Here is a 22,134-nt window from a genome sequence, read left to right as displayed (position 1 = left end):
TAAAAAGGAAAAAAAAGTAATTTAAAACTACTCGCGGCTATTCATGAATTGTCGGGTCCCAGCAATACAGATCAAAGTCATTGAAAAAAACGGCAAATCAAAAAAAAAAAGCACGGGGTCCCCCCCAAATTCCATATCAGGCCCTTCTGGTCTGGTATGGATTTTTGGGGGGAACCCTGCACCATTTTTTTTTTAAATGGCGTGGGGTTCCCCCCAAAAATCCATACCAGACCCTTATCTGAGTACGCAACCTGGCAGGCCGCAGGAAAAGAGGGGGGGACGAGAGAGCACCCCCCTCCTGAACCGTACCAGGCCACATGCCCTCAACATGTGGAGGATGTCCCCATGTTGATGGGGACAAGGGCCTCATCCCCACAACCCTTGCCAGGTGGGGGTGGGGGGCTTATCGAAATCTGGAAGCCACACCAGTTAGACATTTCTTATATAACCGAGGGCGGGGCCACCCAGGACATGGAGGGGTGACCCAGCCCCCTGTGACGCAACGGGGGTTTCCTGCAGTGTCAGGGGTGACCCTGCCCCCATCTGACACATCAAGAGCATACAAAAGACCAGCAGACTTTCACATTCGCTCCTAGCTGGCAGGCTTAATAGTTTCAATTAGTCACAGGTGATTTTTTATTTATTTAGAGCAGCGATTCTCAACCAGGGTTCCATGGGACCCTAGGGTTCCTCCAGAGGTTGCTAGGGGTTCCTTCAGCTTTGGGCAATTTCTGCCTCTCAGATAAGTTCCACTGACACCATTGAAGGAGGCAATTCTTCCCAATGACCACAAGTGTAATGACCATTCTTCCCATTGACCATCACACTAATATATCATTAGTTGTAGATTTCAAATTTTAAGCAGGGGTTCCCCGTAGCCGGAGAACTATTTCAAGGGTTCCTCTGTGTTGAAAAGGTTGACAAAGGCTGCTCTAGAGGCAGGGCCATCTTAATAGCATTGTTGGCCCCTGGGCAAAGTAATCCTCTGGGGCCCCTACAATGGAGACAGTGCGGGTAAACAGACATCAAGTAGGTAGTGGAGCTTCCCCTCCAGCTCCTACCTCACAGCCTTCGAGTCCCGAGCATTCAAGCTGCATGGGGTGGGGTCAGAGCATCACTGGCGCTCTGGCCCTGCCCCTCCCTGCTGGCTGTGAAATAATAGGTATCGTTCTTCACAACATGGCGCGCCGCTGCCAGCCTGCCGCCCCTGTGTATCCATCAGTCTCAGTGCCATCATGGGGCCCCCAATTTTGGGGAAGTGTGGGCTCAAGGACCAGCTGCTTTGGGGAAAGTGCAGGGGCCCCCCATGCAGCTGGGGCCCCTGGGCAGTGCCCAGGTGTGCCCTCTTATTAAGACAGCCCTGTCTAGAGGGTCTTCTAATACCTATAGCTAGCTTACAGAGGCATCATTTTATATTGCTTTAACGCAGATCACATGATACATTTGAAATGGCCCATGAAGAATCTTTGCTACAAAACCAAACCTCAGGGTCCTTTTAAATTACAGCAATGAAAGGAGGAGCCCCGGTAATTAAATGATAAATAATCCAAAAATATTGTGACCAAGTTTTATGTATATATTTTGGCATGTGCAATAAATTGTATTGAGACCGTGCCATAAGCGCTATTGCTTAATATTTTTCTAACTGACAAATATAGTGGTTAGTGGCGTTCTAATCCGATCTTTTATCCTTATAATTATTTACAATAAGCGTTTAAAAATAAAAAATAAATACTCACGGTCTGACATTGTTCTAGCAAATACAAAAGTTGCAGCGCTACACCCAACCGTGTCTGCTGCGTGGTTGCAGGCGTGGATGTCAATCCGATACTCTGTGAAATGTCTGAGGTTAGGTATGACCATTCTTTCACGAAAGATCTTATCCTTATAGGTGTAAGGCTTGAAATCTGCGCCAGTGTTGTTGATGGTATGACTGATGGTTGCTTCCGAGAATGAAGCGTTTCCAAGACCATCTCCGGTCAAACCCACTACATCTCTTCGCTTTTTTGGAGACCTACAAAGACATTTACATTGCTGCAGTTATCAAGACTGTGTGTAGTGCTCAATATGTCAGGTTAATATTTATATTTTACATTGGAAGCAAATAAAATAGAGTGTTAACCACTTGCCGCCCGCCAATGACATATTGACGTCGGCAAAGTGGTTGTAGAATCCTGACTGGACGTCATAGGACATCCTCAGGATTCTGAGCCGCGGCGCGCATCGTGGCGATCGTTGTTGCAGGGTGTCAGTCTGACACCCCGCAACACTGATCAAGGTAAAGAGTCTCTCACGGAGACTCTTTACCACGTGATCAGCCGTGTCCAATCACGGCTGATCACGATGCAAATAGGAAAAGCCGGTAATCGGCTTTTCCTCACTCGCGTCTGCCACCAGGGATGCCCACTGGACCACCAGGGATTAAAAAAAAAAAAAAAGGGGGATGCCACCCTAGACCACCAGGGATGAGGAGGACACAAAAAATGGATGCCAATCAGTGCCGCAATGGATGACAATCAGTGCCCACAATGGGCATCACTGATTGGCAGGCATTGTTTGGCACCGATTGGCATCCATTAGTACAACACATACAATAGTGCCCATCTATGCCCATCCGTGCCACCTATCAGTGCCCATCCGTGCCGCCTATCAGTGCCCATCCGTGCCGCCTATCAGTGCCCAATCCGTGCCGCCTATCAGTGCCCAATCCGTGCCGCCTATCAGTGCCCAATCCGTGCCGCATATTAGTGCCCATCAATGCCACATCAGTGCCACCTCATCGGTGCCCATCAGTGCCACCTTATCAGTGCCTGTCAGTGCAGTACCATCAGTGCCCATCAGTGAAGGACAAAACGTACTTATTTACAATGTTTTATAACAGAAAAAAAAAAAAACGTTTTTTCTAAATTTTCGGTCATTTTTTTTTTTTTTTTGCAGAAAATAAATATCCCAGAGGTGATCAAATACCACCAAAAGAAAGCTCTATTTGTGGGTACAAAATGATAAAAATTTTGTTTGGGTACAGTGTAGCATGATAGCGCAATTGTCATTCAAAGTGCAACAGGGCTGAAAGCTAAAAATTGGTCTGGGCGGGAAGGTGTATAAGTGCCCTGTATGGAAGTGGTTACAAAATAATAAAAAAAAAAAAAAAAAAAAAACAGTCCCATTTCAGTTAGGTCGTATGCATAGGGTTAGAGCGGAGGTTCACCCTAAAACAATTATATACCATTACATCCAGCATACTTCCGACATCTACAGTATGCTGTTTTTTTCCCGTACATACCGTTTTATTGTTATTTTACCCCCGGCTTCCGGGTTCTGGCTCCCGCGGGAGTGGGCGTTCCTATTCAGAGGTTAGGTGATTGACGTCTGGTGAAAAACTTCCCCTGGCGCATAAGACGTGTCACCAGTTTTCCGTAAGTAACCGACCCGCGAGTCAGCTCTACACGGCGGGCGTAGGCGCCATATAGAGCCGACTCGCAGGTCGGCTACTTACGGAAAACTCGGGACTCGCCTTATGCACCAGGGGAAGTTTTTCACCAGACGTCAATCATCTAACCTCTGAATAGGAACGCCTCAGTTTTTTAGGGTGAACCTCCGCTTTAAGATAGAGTTAGGCATCCCTGGCAATTGGGGGGGGGGGGGGGGAATCACACACACAGTATCTCACAAAATTTAGTACACCCCTCACATTTTTGTAAATATTTTCTTCTACCTTTTCATGTGACAACACTGAAGAAATGTCACTTTGCTACAATGTTGTGTAGTGAGTGTACAGCTTGTATAACAGTGTAAATTTGCTGTCCCCTCAAAATAACTCAACACAGCCATTAAAGAGGACCCCCCGAATTGTATTTTATTTTTTTAAAAGCCAGCAGCTACAAATACTTTAGCTGCTGACTTTTAAAAAATGAACACTTACCTGTCCAGCGTGCCCGCAAAGTCGGCAGATTAGGACGGGCAATCGCTCGGTCCTCGGATGCTGCCGCCCAATGCTCGGTGAGGGAATCAGGCAGTGAAGCCGCAGAGCTGCTCATCTGCCGACTTTGCCTTGCGGCTTCACTGCCTGGTTCCCTACTGCGCATGCGCGAGTGAGCGGCACGCCGTCACTGGTCCCCGCTCTCTCCTCGGAACACCGTTTCCCAGAAGACAGCGGGGGGGGGGGGGGGTTGGGGGTTACGTGAAGAGGCTGGAGTGCATAGTTTTATACATAGAATAAAAGTTAACGATTTGTTTTTATACTATGGCGTTTTTTTTTTTGGGGACTACCTGGACGGAGAGGTTCCCAGGACGGTCAAAGGCCCTGGCTGGGCTTAGAGCCACAAGTTTTGTTGACCTTCCATGACAGAAGGTCCGTGCTATCTGGTAAGTGACCATTTTGTATATGGTGGAGGCGATTGTCATTGGATCATTTAACTAATGGTGACAAGTTTAATTCAATACTTTTACCGCAACTCTGTTTATGAACTTGCTATTGGGGACTGCGCTATATCTCACAGTGGATTTTGCGGCTGCTTTTTTTTTTATTTATTTTTTATTTTTTGTGTTCCGTTTAAAGCAAAAGCACAGTTTTATGTTTTTATTTTAATTTCCTAAAATCGCTTCAGATGCAATGCCAAGTAAGCAGCCAGTTTAGTCTGAACTTCTGGCCTGCATACCACCAACAACCACCATCACAACCTTCTACACTATGTGCAATGCCAAGTAAGCAGCCAGTGTAGCCCGTACTCCTGTCCTGCATATCAGCAACAACCATCATCACAACCTTCTACACTATGTGCAATGTCAAGTAAACAGCCAGTGTAGTCCAAGCTCCCGGCCTGCATACTATTTGGCCTCTATAACTTAAGGGATTGCAGCCAGGTAACCAAGATTTTCAAAAGCATATCAGCAACTTCCTCTATATAGGGCTTATATAGGGCTTATAAAGTCCTGTTAGGACTACTTTTATAGCATGGGTGCTCAACCCATGGCCCTATAGCCGTTGCGGAACTACAGACTCATCATGCCTCTGCCTTCGGGAGTCATGCTTGCAACGGTCAACCTTGCAATGCCTCATGGGACTTTAGTAGTTTTGCAACAGCTGGAAGGCCACAGGTTGAGCACCCTTATTTTATAGTGTCCTGTAGTGGGGAACTACCAAGGTCACAAAGGTCACATTTGCGACTGGGCCCTGGTGTTCCGCCACCGTAAGCACTGTTTTTAGCATGAACTGCATTACCATCTATTGTTTCTGCTATGCCTGTGATGTTATTTTGACATTACAATAAAGATATTGGAGAGCAGCAAATTCCAGACTTTTAATTCTTTCCTGGTCTTACAGGCAAGCTGTGCAGCACCCTCAAGTCATAATCAAAGTGGTTTTAACAGTTCAACCTGAAGTGGCACAAAGCTTTCCCAGCATCTCCTGCCACACCTCTGGATAGCATTTTCACTATGCACTAGGGGCGACCAGCAACTCTGTGATGCCCGCTATACAGTGGAGGCGAAAGCTTTGTAGTGCCCTGCATCACCTTCTACCCATCTGGTCAGCAGTTCACGTTCTACAGTGGAGAGGCGAGGGTCCTCTGACCCAGGTAGGTACCGTCTTCAGAGCAGCTCACTTGTGTACTGAAGCCGATTCCTGCTCAGGTCAGAGGCCTGAACTTGTAGAAAGGAAGGCCCATCTACCATGATGTACCAAGTGCGTTCTCTACTCTGCTCAGTGTCACCCTAGGGTGGAGAGGCGGAAGTGCGCACAACACAATTAATACATACAATAAGAATTAAATTTATATAGGCTGCTCCCTTATTGAAGGAAAGTGGAGATTTTGCGTCAGTCTGCACAGACTCCTTCACAACTAAAGTGGTTAACATTGATTTATATAAAGGCGACCTAGCTCACCTTTGTTTATTCTTGTTGATTAAAGTCACCTTCCAAGGAGGCCTATAAAAAAAAGGGGGGGGGGGAAGAAGCGTCAAGTATTAGCATACATTTTGCGATGTTTGGCGCCCTCTATGCAATTACATCACAAACTTGGGTTATTTTTACTAAACATATAATAAAACAAATCTTGTAAAATGTTGACCCATCACCTACTGCCTCCACATTGGCTTTTTATCACATTAAAGGAATACTAGGGAGGTTCAAAAGGACAGAGAAGATCATGCCACTCCAGCTATCCTGTCCCTGGTGCCAATTCAACAGCAACAGGGTCTTAATGCAGAGCAAATGTTTATCTGGTTCCTCCCTCACTGCCTGGATGAGGAAACTGTTGCCCCCTTGCTGATGGAATGGTTAAAAGATGTCCCTCAGCAGTGGATCCTCATCTGGACATTCGGGGAACATCAGGATTATTTACCTTGCTCCACATAGAAATTCTGGCACTGGCAAATTGAGACTTTCTGCCCTAGGGTGGCAAAAACCCATTCATTGTGTATCAATGCAGGGGACGTATTATCACCCTTGGGGGCTTGTCCTCCAATTCAGTCTACAGGCCGATTGAGTCCTCAAACTAAACCTAATCTGGAGCTGTCCCAACTGATCACTAGGGGACACACAACCACACGTTGAGGAACTGGTGCAGAAAGCCAGTGCTCAGATTTTAGTATAAAAAAGGGAGCAGATTACTATTCTTACAAGATGAAACACGAGACAAAATGTTTTTGCTTAGGGTTAGAATATACTTAAATAGCTCAGGAAATCCTAATTTGGTTTGAATGGAAAGAGGACAGGTGGAATACTTACCTGGGAATGAAAATGGTGTTCCTTAAAAAGTTCTCAAACTTTTTCTGAAAGAATTCCTCATCCAGGTCCAATAGCTGGTCGCCATTTTTTTGACATGGGCAACACTTATCCTCCGAATCCATGTCATTATCATCACTGTCAAACCTGGTATCAGCACTGCTAGTTGGAAGCTTCAGACCTGTGTAGTGAGGATGAGAAAATGTTGTAAAAAAAAAGCATTAAAAAGTGTTTAAAATCCATGCCAGACCATTATCCAGGTCCCTCCTGAACCATACCAGGCCACATACCCTCAACATTGGGGGGTGGGGTGCTTTGAGGTGTGGGAGGGCTCACCCCAAAATCACCTTGTCCCCATGTTGATGGGGACAAGGGCCTCATCCCCACAACCGTGGACGGTGGTTGTGGGGGTCTGCGGTTGGGGCTTATGGGAATCTGGAGAACCCCCAGAAATGGGCACCCCTGAGTAAACGAGTATCGGGTAGCCATTCAGCAAAAAAAAAAAAAAAAACAGACAAGGTTTTGACAAAAGTGTCCCCTCAGTTTAAATCCATCGTCAATCACGCCACCCGCTGACCCGAAAAATAAAGATGAAAAGAAAAAGAAAAAAGGAAAAAAAACGCATTCGGTAGGAGGGAGGGTGGAGAATTTTTTTTGATTTTTATATCAGCGGGCGGCGTGATTGTCGACCGATTTACATCGGGGGACACTTTTGGTCAAAAATGGTCTCATTGACACATCTTGTGAATGGGTAGGTTTACGGTTGTGGGGATGAGTCCTTTGTCCCCATCAACATTATGATAAGGTGCTTTTGGGCTAGAGGGGGCAGAGCCCCCCTGCCCCAAAGCACCCACCTTCCCCCATGTTGAGGACATGTGGCCTGGTATAGTTGTTGCTCACTCACCCCCCCTTTTTCTGACCCGCCAGGCTGCATGTCCGGATAAGGGCCGGGTATGGGGGGGGGGGGGGGAACCAATGCTGTTTTTTTTCTTTATTTTATTTTTTTTTAATAGCTGGGTGCCGACAATTGTAACTGCGAGCAATTTTAAAATGGAATGAGACTTTTTTCCCCTTTAGAAATTTCATTTTTGTTGCAGCATGTTCTTTGTGTTGTTTTTATTAGGGGATAGCAATTTGGATGGGTGTAGGGATTTATAGGATGCCCAGCAGATGAACAGAGCAAAACTGGGGGACAATCTTCATCTTTCTGTACAAAAATCCAGAACTGCTTTATTCTGTACAAACTCGCAGTCCTTTGTATATTAATTGCAAAAGTCCATTATAGACTTAGGGCCCTTCTGTAAAGTAGCACACACTTGAGGTAACTACCGTACTTGCAGGAGTGCATCTCCTCCCTCTGTGGATCGGGTCCCAGCTCCACTACTCAACATGTCCTACCAGCCCTCCTGGGTGCTCCAGTGATCTCTCAGAGTAAGGATGAAGGGATGAAGCACACAGGTGTCCCTCCAGAAAGCTGACTACATATGGAAGACTTTTCCCTTGTAGTGTCCCCAAGTGTGCTAATGTACTCACTGCCATTTCCTTGATCCCACTGCTCCTAAACACACCTTACTGCAGAAGGGATCCTTCCTGAGCCAGGCCAATTTTTCAGCCTGTGGGGGCTCCCCTAGACCTAGAGGGGCCCTCAAAGCCACTAACAGACTTCTCGGCACTCCATCTTCTACCCAACTCCCCTTGCCAGCTTGACTCACCCATATACATAAGGGCTGGCTCAACCCCCTGCCAGGCCCAGTGCCTGGGGATTGGCGAAGCTCCCCTGTGTAAGCAGAACGACCCTCCTAGCCTCTGCCCTCCAGTTACCAGAACTGGGGGGAAGCACCAAAGACCGGTCTGTATGAGTCATTGAGCTCTGAACTCAAATAAAACCTGATCCAGATTCCGTGACTCATACTTAACCATGAGCAAAACTATTTTTTACCTGCTCTACCACTAGAGGGTGCAACATTTAGTTAACCCTACCAACAATGTAACTACAAAACGTATATACGCCGATAAAAAAGATAGGGAAGACTTGATGGACCACTTGTTCTTTTTCCATTGTCACTCTTTTAGGTATCTAGGTTTCTAATGCCATGAAAACCTCCATATAAGATGAAGGGTCTGACTTATGAAGCTGCTGAGTTTGATACAAGCCTAGTCTTTCAGTAATTTTTTGCATGTGCCTCTGGTCTGGTTTTACCCCTGGGACAGGAAGGCCTGTGGAACCCAGAATCCCTTGGAAAACTTAGGAGACCCTTGTTTCAGCTCCCCATGCACCTCTTATGTCTAAGTCACCTTGTGCCATCCTGGCACAGGGTAAATGAGAAAACATATCTTGGATTACTTAAAATGGGACAGTAATATTTATCCACAATATCTCCCAGGATATATGTAAAGACTATTCTTGGTTTGTTTGATTCTGAACTCAAACATGTTAGTTGAGAGAGCTGATCACATTGGCCTCTGTACAATGTAGGAGACGGGCCGACTCCTGCTGGAGCTCCTTCTATTGTGTGAAGGTGTCCTCTTTTTATACTTATGATAATGTATAATCTACTGTGTGAAGCTCAGTGACAACAAGTCTGACCTCTAGTGAAATCCTGATTAATCATAACAATGCCCAGGAGGGCACAGAGTCACATCGGCTACTTTAAGGGATTAGTTAATTAGCTCATGTTAATTTAGGTTTCTGTTTACAGTTGTATTGTTAGAGTAATATGAGCAGGAGGTAGGAACCTCCTCTTTAACTGTATATAAGACTTGTATTCTTGTTCTAAGTAACAGTTCATGTTCAGCAATCAAACGAGTACCGTCTTGTTTGTTGTTGATAGTGGTTGGAATATCTGTTATCTAGATCAGTGTTTCTCAACTCCAGTCCTCAAGGCGCCCCAACAGGTCATGTTTTCAGGATTTCCCTCAGATGAAACAGCTGTGATAATTACTAAGGCAGTGAAACTGATCAAATCACCTGTGCAAAATGATGGAAAGCCTGAAAACATGACCTGTTGGGGCGCCTTGAGGACTGGAGTTGAGAAACCCTGATCTAGATTCAGACTGGGAGGAAGTGGTATATGACGAGAGTGTGGGACGTTTCGTTACAACCCCAGTACAGCCAATGGTTGGAGGACTGAAAAATGGGGACCAGAACTCCCCGTGGATTAGTTCCTGCGCCCTTCTGTTCCTCATTGCCCCCCAAATATATAGAGGTGCAGTTGGGGCACTTCCGAAGATAGAATTATTTTCCTTGCAGCAGACAAGTCCATACAGATACAGATTGAACAGCATTTGTTTTACTTGCTAGCAAAGATTTTATTTTGCAAGTAAACACTCTCCTTTACGTGTTCCAATGCCCACATGATAACTTTGTGCCGGGGCCAAGCTTAATAATAATTATTGTGTTGTGAAAATAACAGTCTTTGTACCTGTTAAACTTTGGAGACACAACAGCCACCATTGACTGAATCCCCGGAATTTCTATTCTTTAATGTTTCAAAGAGTACAGAATAAAATGAACGAGCCACCGCGACTTGCGTAAGCAATTTTTGTAAACCACAGCAGTGACGATACCGTGATTGCAATGAGCAAATTAAAATCATTACTTTTTTATGTAAGCCCAAAACATTACATTCTATGTGTTTACTGTGCAATTTAATTTTGTGGAAAATATTATGCAAACTAAACATTAGGAAAGATCGGCAATATAGGTTGTTTTGGTTATGGACGTTTCAGTATTGTTCGATATCAAAAACGGCATGTTTTGGATTAGTTGATTCTTAAAAAGTATTTAAAAAGGGGTTGTAAAGGTACAAGGGCAAAATCGTGGGTGCGCGGTATACGCCGATACCCGCTTTCCCGCGCCGAGTTTGAATACTGCGCCGACATATACCAAGCGCAGTACACTCGGGTATAGTCGGGCAGTCTCGGCTCCTTCCGTGCTCACGTCCTGGACGTACAGGACGTCAGCGCGAGAGTTGCCGAGCCTGCCCGACAATACACGAGTGTACTGCGCTCTGTATATGTCGGCGCAGTATTCAAACTCGGCGCGGGAAACGAGCGGGGAGGACGCGAGGACGCCGCAGAAGGACGCCGGACCCGACGAAGAGGTCACCCGAAGCCGCAGACGGACGCCGGACCCGACGAAGAGAACACCCGAAGCCGCAGACGGACGCCGGACCCGACGAGGCCGCCGATGGATGCCGCACAAGACACCAAAACTGTAAGTGCAAAAAAAAACTTTTTTTCCACAGGATTCGGGGCAACATTAGGGGTGCGCGGTATACGTGGGAGCGCGTTATACCGCGATAAATACGGTAGCTTCCTTTATCTTAGTGCAGTCCTCCACTTACCTCATCCTTCCATTTTGCTTTTAACCACCTAAGGACCGCCTCCTGCAGATATACGTCGGCAGAATGGCACGGCTGGGCACAAGCACGTACCTGTACGTCCTCTTTAAGTGCCCAGCCGTGGGTCGTGGGACCCGCAGACCCGATCACCGCCGGAGTCCCGCGATCGGTCCCCGGAGCTGAAGAACGGGGAGAGCTGTGTGTAAACACATCTTCCTCGTTCTTCACAGTGGCAGCTTCATTGATCGTGTGTTCCCCGATATAGGGAAACATGATCAATGGCGTCACACGTCCAGCCCCGCCCCCCTACAGTTAGAAAAACATATGAGGTCACACATAACCCCTAGGGGGCGCTGTAGGGGTTAACTCCCAAACTGCAATTGTCATTTTCACAGTAAACAATGCATTTTTATAGCATTTTTTGCTGTGAAAATGACAATGGTCCCAAAAATTTGTCAAAATTGACTGATGTGTCCGCCATAATGTAGCAGTCACAAAAAAAACGCTGATCGCCGCCATTAGTAGTAAAAAAAAAAAAATTATAAAAATGCAATAAAACCATCTCCTATTTTGTAGGCGCTATAAATTTTGCGCAAACCAATCGATAAACGCTTATTGCGATTTTTTTTTACCAAAAATAGGTAGAATACGTATCGGCCTAAACTGAGGAAAAAAATAGTTATTTTATATGTTTTTGGGGGATATTTACTACAGCAAAAAGTAAAAAATATTGATTTTTTTTCAAAATTGTCACTCTATTTTTGTTTATAGCGCAAAAAATAAAAACCGCAGAGGTGATCAAATACCACCAAAAGAAAGCTCTATTTGTGGGGGAAAAAAAGGATGCCAATTTTGTTTGGGAGCCACATCGCACCACCGCGCAATTGTCAGTTAAAGCGACGCAGTGCCGAATCGCAAAAACTGGCCGGGTCATTTACCTGCATAAGGGTCCGGGTCTTAAGTGGTTATATGTCCTTATTTCTTCTGAGAAATCCTCACTTCCTGTTCTTCTGTCTGACTCCACACAGTAATGTGAGGCTTTCTCCCTGGTGTGGAGTGTCGTGCTTGCCCCCTCCCTTGGACTACAGGAGAGTCAGGACACTCTACGTTGCAGATAGAGAAAGGAGCTGTGTGTAAGTCGTGTTCCTGACTCTCCTGTAGTCCAAGGGAGGGGGCGAGCACGACACTCCACACCAGGGAGAAAGCCTTGCATTACTGTGTGGAGTTACAGACAGAAGAACAGGAAGTGAGGATTTCTCAGAAGAAATAAGGACATATAAAAGCAAAATGGAAGGATGAGGTAAGTGAAGGAGGACTGCACTAAGGTAAAGGAAGCTATTTAGGAAAAAAAAAAAAAATTGTACCTTTACAATCCCTTTAAATATTTTTACCACCAGGAGGATAATATTTGCATGATTTAAGAAAAAATTATTTAAAACACTGATATCTCCCATTGGATTTTAATTAGTCACTCTAATGTCGGTAATCCCTCTAACCAACCTTTGGTGCAGTAGTCATTATGGTATAGAGCCTCATCTTCTGCCAACTGCTGCCAGAGAACCAAGTAGTAGCTGAGATTTCCATTGCGTTGCGTTGGAGGCTTCCAGCGGACAATCAGATGGGTTGAGGAGTTTGACATGATCAAAACATCCTGGGGAACGGTTGGGGCTGCAATAAAGAAGTCCACAAAAAAAGAAACCTACTTTAATCCCAAGTATATACATGCATGGTAATTTGTTAGGGCAAAAAAAAAAAAAAAAAAGATCCTATTGCGTTTTACCGACTTCAGTAAAGTAAAATATGACTGTCTGCCATGAATTCCATCACTACCAACAACATACAAAGCCATTCACAACTCTGCGCTGAGCTACATCAAACTTCTCTCCAAATATCACCCAAACTGTCCTCTCCGCTAAAGACTTCCCGCTCTCAAGCTCCCTTGTCGCCTCCTCCCATGCTAATCTCCAGGACTTCTCCAGAGCCTCTCCCATCCTCTGGAACTCTCTACTTTTATCGGTCTGGCAATTTCCAACCTTGGCTGCCTTCAGGCGATCCCTGAAAACTCATCTTTTCAGGGAAGCCTATCACACCTCCAACTAATCTTTTATCACTTCCATCAGCTCATTTCCCACATTCACAAAATATTGAATTGAATAGACATGTGCACTGCCGAAAAAAAATCGTAAATTAGTAAATTCATAAATCCGAAAATTCATAATTTCATAAATTCGTTTAGTCGAAAATCCAAAAATAAGAAAGAAAATGTTAAAGAACGAAAGTCCAAAAATACTAAAGAATAACTATGGTAACTAACTAACTAATACTAAATAACTAATACTAATTAACTAACTAACTATTAGTTAGTTAGTTAATTAGTATTAGTTAGTTAGTTATTTAGTTAGTATTAGTTAGTTACCATAGTTATTCTTTTAGTATTTTTAGACTTTCGTTCTTTAAAACTTTCTTTCTTATTTTTGGATTTTCGCCTATACAAATTTATAAAATTACGAATTTTCAGATTTATGAATTTACTAATTTACGAATTTCCCGAAAAATAAAAAACAAACAAAAAAAAGTAAAACATTGTTACTTTGACAGTAGGTAAGACATGTCTCTAATAACTAACTATTAAATTATAGTTAGTGGAATTTCCTTTCAAATTTGGCTGTTAGTGAACATAATGAATACAAATTTATCCGCAGTTACGAATTATCCGAAGTAAAGAATGCTGCATCTAAACAAATGGAACAGAACAAATTAATAATAAATAATAATATTATTTTTTTTTTTATTATTATTATTGTTCATTATGTTCCATTTGTTTAGATGGCATTTAGATGGCATTCATTAATTTTGGATAATTCAAAACTTTTGATAAATTCGTATTTGTTACATTCACTAACAGCCAAATTTGAACGGAAATTCCAATAACTATAATTTAATAGTTAAATAGTTAGTTATTATTTCAGATTTCCGAATTTCTGAAAAAAATTGGTTTTAGATAATTGGGATGTTTCCAAATTAATGAATTTGCTGAAATTTGGTAAAAAAATAAATTCAAAACTAATTGCACATGTCTAGTATTGAACTCGTCACAATTTGTCTAGGTAAATATATTTCTAAAGGTGCTATTAACATGAAATTTTCACTACATGTTGGTAACAACCCTTGCAATCCATACATACAAAGAAACCAAAACAAATTAGGTTATGTGTAATAAATTGGAATGACACAGGGAAAAAGTATTGAACACGCTAACTGAGATTTATTTAATACTTGGTACAAAATCCTTTGTTGGTAATGACAGCTTCAAGACGCCTCCTGTATGGAGAAACTAGTCGCATGCGTTGCTCAGGTGTTGGTTGATTTTGACCCATTCTTCTATACAAACAAATCTTGAAGGTTCCATGGGCCTTTTTTATGAACTTAGGGCCAGATTCACATAGGTGAGCGGCGGCCTAACGTATCGTAGATACGTTACACCGCCGCAAGTTTTTTGCGCCTACAGCCTACCATAAAACTGGAATTTCACTTGTTCAACCACCAAAATGGAGATGTACAATGAGCGATTTTACTTGATTGTATTTTAATCATGTCTACAATAAATGTGAAGTTTTAATTACCTCTTGTTTCTATTATTATATGTTGGCACCGTTATATTCCCACCCCAACCTTCTTCCAATATATTTGACTCTTTGGGATGAGGTGCTGGATGCTATGTGGTTCCCTGGGTTGGAACAAATACATAAATTGTTAAGCAAACTTTAAACAAGCTTCAACATGCTTTTTCTTCAGCAATGAAGTCTTGTGTGGTGAGCGTACGTACATACATGCCATTTCAGTTGAGTGTATTATGTACTTATGGTTTTCTTTGAAACAATTATACCTGCTAATTCCAGGTCTTCCTGGAGCTCTCCACAAGAGGTCCTTGGCTCTTGGACAACTTCTGATAATTCTTTTCACTCCTCGGTCAGAAATCTTGCGAGGAGCACCTGGTCATGGCCGGTTTATCGTAAAATGATGTTCTTTTCACTTTTGGATTATGGCCCCAACAGTGCTCACTCATTCAGAAGTTTAGAAGTCAACTCATGGTCACCTTTCAATACACCACCTGGTATGCCAAGGCTAACTTAACAAACTCCTTGAGCAAACTTAAACTACCTGACTCTGAACCCAACCTGGGCAGTGAACCCTTCCTTTAATGGGTTTGTCATAATTTCTTACTTTTTTTCTTAAAACTTTAGTACTATACTCACTAGTTATGAGCCCTTATAAGGTGTATATAGATATATTTAGTGCTAATGTACAGCGTTTTTTGATGGAGTCACCCCTATCCCCTAAGTCTGTACTTTATTTTATTTGGACACATTTTAGCCTGTTATGCTATATTTCTCTTGAACTCTGATGTACTAAGATAAACCCGAATACATTTCTTAAAATAAATAAATACGTTTATAAGTTTAGAAATCCTTCTGTAACCAATGGCATCAGTATGTTTTGCAACAATAAGGCTGCAAAGGTCTTGAGAGAGCTCTTTGCTTTTACCCATCATGAAATGTTTATTGTGTGACACCTTGGTAATGAGACACCTTTTTATAGGCCGTCAGTTGAGACTCAACCAGCTGACATTAATTTGCACTGACAAGGGGCAGGATTGCTTTCTAATTACTGATAGATTTCAGCTGGTGTCTTGGCTTTCGATGCCTTTTTACACCTCCCTTTCCTCATGTGTTCAATTACTTTTTTTACTGTGCCATTCCATTTTATTATACATAACTTAATTTCTGAACGTATTTGTTTTGGATTCTTTGTATGTATGGATTGCATGAGTTGTTACTGAAATGTGGTGAACATTTCATGTCAATAGCACCTTTAGAAATCATTGGGAGGAATTGTGCCCCATCATTGGTGTCATTGGGAGACATTGTGCCCCATTATTGGGAGGAATTGTGCCCCATCATTGGGAGGAACTGTGCCCCATCATTGGGAGGAATTGTGCCCCATCATTGGGAGGAATTGTGCCTCATCATTTGTGTCATTGGGAGGAATTGTGCCCCATCATTGGTGTCATTGGGAGAAATTGTGCCCCATTATTGGGAGGAATTGTGCACCATCATTGGGAGGAACTGTACCCCATCATTGGGAGGAATTGTGCCTCATCATTTGTGTCATTGGGAGGAATTGTGCCCCATCATTGGTGTCATTGGGAGAAATTGAGCCCCATCACTGGTTTCACTGGGAGAAATTGAACCCCATCATTGGTAAGCACTGTGCCCCATCATTGATGTAATTGGTGTGAGTGAATAAAATATTGCCTCATGGGCTTGATAAGAGCCAGCAAGGGCCACATCTGGCCCCAGGGCGCAGTTTGGAGACCACTGCTCTAAACCAAACTCTAATCTCTGCTGGGAGCTTCTGCATCAGCATGCAGTCCTTTTCAAAAAGCAATGAGGCATTTTAGCTCTTTCTATTATTTAAAAAACACCTATTATAAATCCCCAAAATGATGTACACTCAAAAAATGTATATCAAAAAATAAAAAAAACATCTACACAGTAGAAGACGTCAAAGAACGCTTATGAATCCAAAAGTGTAAGTATAACATAAGTATATGGTATGGTCCATTTATTTCTTGCTTATTTATTACTTATCTTTTATTATGCAATGAATAGTTGCATCCTGTTGTTTTACAGTTTTTATATATATATAAAATTCCCCAACTTTTTGTATCTTCTTTTCTAACCCAAGAGAGTAGCCTATTCCAGTTAGCTAGGTGCATAAAAAAAACTACAAGCAATGCATAGCAATCCTTTTAAAACAGAACATTTCATTTATAGCTGAAAAAAGTTTAAGTGGATTTCCGCCAATTCTTTTTTTTTTAAAGTCAGCAGCTACAAATACTGCAGCTGCTGACTTTTAAAATAAGGACACTTACCTGTCCTGGGCGCCCGCGATGTTGGCACCCGAAGCCGATCTATCGATTGGCTCTCAGGTGCTGCCACCACCATCTTCGGTAAGGGGTTTTAGGAAGTGAAGTCTTTTGGCTCTTTTTGCGCTATCCCACTGGTCCCTGCTGTCTTCAGGGACCTGTGTGTCTCCCAGAAGACAGCGCAGGGGGCGGAGAAGGCGCTGGAAGTGGCGTAGATACCTGTGGGTGGCTCCGGTATCTATGCCCGGAAGTGGGAATCTGCTCCCCCCTGAAAGGTGCCAAATGTGACACAGGAGGGGGGAGGCTTCCGAAAAGCGCAAGTTACATTTTTTGGTGGAACTCCGCTTTAACTACAGAAGGCTCTGAGTCTTTTTCTTCCCACAATCCCCTTGGATCCCAGATTTTTTTCAGATATACCTTGGTTCTGTACCATACAGTTATTAGCATTAGTAGTCTATCCTAAAGCATCATCATTTTTCTTGGGACAGATAGGGCTTTTATTTGGTACAGCTGGTTTGGATATATACCGGTATATATATATTTTCTAGGTTTTTAAAAGCTCAATGTGAAAATTCATGTTTTTTTATAAAGAAAGTTTTATTTTGCATAAGAGTGAATAATATATACAGAAACATTGGATAGGTGTTACTGTAAAGTCATTGGGAAACAAATACCCATCAATACAGAGAATAGTGCAAAGATAAATCTCCCATAACTGAACCATTCGGGTCCCTGACCCTATCCAGCAGTGCAGTGAAGTAGCTTTTATTTTAAAACGTTAGAGCCGGTTCACACTCCCGCGGCATGACTTCGGGGGCGACTCTGCAAGTCGTCCTGAGGACAACTTCAGAGGCGACCAGCAAAACGACTTCTGTATAGAAGTCAATGCAGGTCGCCCCGAGCCGCCCCCGAAGTCGTGCAGGAACCTTTCTCTAAGTCGGAGCGACTTGTGTCGCTCCTATTAGAACGGTTCCATTGCATTGAATGGGACGCGACTTGTCAGTCGGCTCTTAATAAAACACAGAGTCAAAAAAAAGGGAAAACACAATATAAGGAAAAACAACAACAGAGCCCCCCCCACCCCCAGGGATTCCCACATTCAGTTTTGCGAGTAGCAGGATACAAAAACCGAGCAGTAAAGTAAAAACTCAGAGTCATATCTAATAGTCTATAACCCCTCTTCCTCCAGCGTACTCTTAGAATCCACCCATCTAAACCACACTTGGTCAAAGACCCCCAGGATGCAACGTAAGGGAGAACAGATATTAGGTAGGTAACGAAATTGAATTATTTTATCCGTGGAAGAGATAACAGACAGCAGCTAAGTATCAAGGACCTCCTGCCACTGCTCCTCTGACAACTCTGGGACTATTGCCACCCACCGAGCCCTGGCCCTAGAGGTGGAGCCCATCTCCCCAGGGCCAACTGCCCTATAGCATCTAAAAATCCGTTTGGAGGGATCTGGATCAATCAAAACGTTTTCCAGGTCCGTATTATATATTTTACATAAGATGAACAAAACAAGCAGCATAAGAACAAATTCACCTCCGCTCTCGGCCACGAGCGAGGATGACGTCACCAACGGCTCTCCTCCCTCCCTTATGCGTTAGATACCCTATGATTAAGTGGCGTGCTCAGCCACGTAACGCGTAAGGGAGGGAGGAGAGCTGTTGGTGACGTCATCCCCGCTCGTGGCCGAGCGAGGAGGTGAATTTGTTCTTATGCTGCTTGTTTTGTTCATCTTAAATGTGAGTGTTTACTATACTAAATAAAATAATTTGTTTTAATGATATCACACTATGGAGCCTATCCTTTGATTTTGCATTTACCGTTGGGGGCTCTTATCCTTGCTGAGAGCTACTTAGACACCGCCAGCTTGGGGATTTTAAAGTGATCGATCCGTGGTTTATATGGTGTACTGAGATTGTGAGCTGCTGCCTGGTTATTATTGGGAGGCTTAAACACAAGCCAGCTGAGGTGAGAGGCTGGGGAAAATGGGGTCACTTGGAGTGGAGCACCTGTCAGTTTGCAGTGGAAATGTATCACTCTTCACTTCAGGAATTGTTGTGGACATTTTATCCATCTCTGCATGTGATTGGATTAATTGTATTTATTATAATTTTTTTGAGGAACACTTATCATTGATTCACTTGTTGCACATTATTGCATGATTATTGCATATTAGATGCACCATTATGTAAATATAGGAAAAATATAAATCGCGCTACACACAAAGGTATGCATGTGGGTGATCTATAGTAATATAAGTGAAAGGCTTCGCCTTTGAAAAAGTCCATTGACGAAACTAGTCAGGTGACTTAGCTTCTACCACGTCACACGCAAGTACGGAACGCCACTAGACACATCCGGGTACGGACAGCGGGGGCTGTGGAGCGCAAACAGCCACACGTGCTTAGGCTACCGCACCGAACTGTTCCTTGAGTCCCGTGTATTGTGCAGCTAGGAGGGTCATTGGAATTTGGTTTATAACCACCACCACCTTAAACGGCATTTCATTTATATTTTTTATTTTTTCTAAATGCATTTTTAAGGTTTTTTATTTAATAGTACATTTGAGCTGACTTCCTTTTGAGATACAAACGATCAGCAGTTACAAACGTACTTTCCCATGTGGATATATATTTTTTTGTTTTTCTATACAACTACTACCCCAAGAGAAACAACATATTACATATGAAGAAAACGCTGCCCCGGATCAGACCGACAAGAGAGGTAACCATCTGATAGCCAACTGAAGCTAATTCAGACAAGCTCTACACCCCCTCGAGGGGACGTCTGTCCGGTGAGTGGGGACACATTGGGGGGGAAAATCGTCAGCTATACCAGAGAGATAACACGGGAAAGTGATTTGCAACAGTTCTAAATATTTTTACCGTATGCACCAGCTGGGGAATGTATGGTATAACTAATTTGAATTGAGAACTGCACGGCTTCTTGAGATAGTGTCTTGTGTTCATCTTGAATCCTTACAAGATACGGCCAGAGATAACCTTTATTATAATAATTTACACTTTGCGTTTGAACTGTTTTTTGGTACATCAGCTGGGAATTGTAGCAAGCAATCCACCTGAAGAGAGGTCTGCACGGCTTCTATAGACATTGATTATTGTCTCTTGTTTTGTTTTGTTTTGTTTTGAATTTCTACAAGAGATGGCCAGAGTTAATTCTCAAAATATTTTTGTTTGAACTGGTTTTCGAAACATTTGAATACACTCACCAATTGAGGAACTCACAAGTCACGGGACAGTTCTAATATTTTTACTTTTTTGGATTTTCACTTTCAATCTTATTTTTTATTTTTGCTACCTGAGGTTTACTCAGCAGGCACATACTTCACAAATAGGAGGCATTAGCACATAGCACTTTAACTAACTGGTTGATGAATTTTTATATATTTATTTTTGTCACATTGTTTGAAGGTATATCATTTATCACGGCTGGTGAGCAATACTATTCTTATTTAAGCCTAAAGCAGTATAGCTAAAAACACACCACATCTATCTTTGAGCCATCGATACATATTCTACTAGATTTAACACTTTATGTGTACTAATCACACTCTCTCCTACCACATGAGGGGTTACACTTTTACAGCTCACATCATTGGGGAATTGTGAATACGGGGGATAGATCCTTACCCAGGTGATACTCCTAAATTTGAACTGTCATAAGGACGCAGAAGTATTAACCTGTTCCTCACATATATTGGACTTTTATTTTGTCATTTTTTATTTTTATTTTTTCCCTTCTCGGTTCCCCTCAACAAATAGTAATTACTGACCTCTGAAGGCAATATAGGACCATCATATAAAATAGGACATTTTGGCGGACCCTTACCGCATATCAATAAAAAGGGGGACCTTTTATCCTATTGGTGGCTATATACATGAGCTTAACCACAGGGAGGAACCCAACACCATATATCTAATTTGAATAATCACTTGCCATAATTTAGTGCGATTCAGCCTAGTACCAAGATAGCAGCGCCATTTCCCTTTGAGCAAATAATACACATAAGTGAAAGGCTGGCCGCTATGTCAAAAGTGACCTATAATGGCCACTAGGGTGCAGCATGCAGCCACCTCAAATTCCCTCAACAATCATAGTGATAGTGATTTACAAGAAAAATGAACAAAAACCAATAACAAAAACAAAAAGCACTTGGATCAAAAAACATCAACTAAGTTTTGGCTCTGAATGAGTTAATAAACAGTCCAAAATGTTGACAGTAGAGAGTCCATTAGATAGCAGGTAGTATGTCAAACACCCGTGCATCTGTGCCACATAACAGATTAGTTGTGAACGTGTCCAAAAGAAAAGAGTGACATCTCCTCCACCAGACTTATAAATTGGCTTCTTACCGAATTCCTATGATCCCTTATGACAGGGGATCAGAAACAGCATATAATAGGTCCCAATCTCGCAGTTTCAGATATGTAGTCCTGATGGATCTCGTTAGTTATGCAGTTTAAAATTTGCTTTGAATCTAATGTGCCAGCCGGTACACAAAACTCTCAGGCACCCGTCCACTGGGGGAACGTTAGGAAATTCTTGGGTAATGACAGAGCGCCGCTCGCCCTACGTCCGTTTTGTAAAAAACGTACTTCTTCCAGGGGCCATTATAGGTCACTTTTGACATACCGGCCAGCCTTTCACTTATATTACTATAGATCACCCACATGCATACCTTTGTGTGTGGCAAGACGGGTGGTTGAGGTAGCGCGATTTATATTTTTCCTATGTTTATTTCTTGTATTTCTTGTTTACACAGTAATCGCAGCACCTGGAGGGATTAGACTGTGACTACGTTGCAGGTTCTCTTTTCCCTCTTTTCTCTTCCTTCTGGTATTTTTTAGCGCAGTTTCTTTCCAAATTTTCCATTATGTAAATATGCACAATTGTTTTTGTACTCAGTACTATTAATTGTTTTTTAGCAAGCGCCATTACACCCCCTATTATTCACTACTGTCAGTGTGCGAACACTTATTTAGTTGTAGCTGCTGCTTAGTTTATTTATTTGTTTTTATTAGACCACTGTTTTCTATTTAGTGTGGTTTGCGCATTAGTTCCCCCTATTATTCATTGGTGTGGGGGTTGTTTTTCAGGGTTTGGGGTTG

General features: G+C 42.8%; 1 protein-coding gene across 2 annotated transcripts in view; it reads right to left on the bottom strand.

The window, feature by feature from the left end:
* The window catches only part of LOC120922039 (insulin receptor-related protein-like), a gene marked incomplete at its 5' end in the record, with an annotated part of 55,214 nt that extends 42,479 nt beyond the window's left edge, over positions 1-12,735 (bottom strand). For both annotated transcript variants that reach the window (XM_040334577.1, XM_040334578.1), the window contains 4 exon segments: positions 1,740-2,014; positions 5,885-5,926; positions 6,728-6,905; positions 12,568-12,735. In XM_040334577.1, coding sequence (XP_040190511.1) covers positions 1,740-2,014; positions 5,885-5,926; positions 6,728-6,905; positions 12,568-12,735 — 663 coding nt within the window.
* Between the last annotated feature and the right edge of the window lie 9,399 nt (positions 12,736-22,134).

Source organism: Rana temporaria, unplaced genomic scaffold (assembly GCF_905171775.1).
Source record: "Rana temporaria unplaced genomic scaffold, aRanTem1.1, whole genome shotgun sequence".
Lineage (NCBI taxonomy): Eukaryota > Metazoa > Chordata > Amphibia > Anura > Ranidae > Rana > Rana temporaria.
Note: the sequence above shows the minus strand (reverse complement) of the source record. Positions and strands in the feature narration are given on the sequence as shown.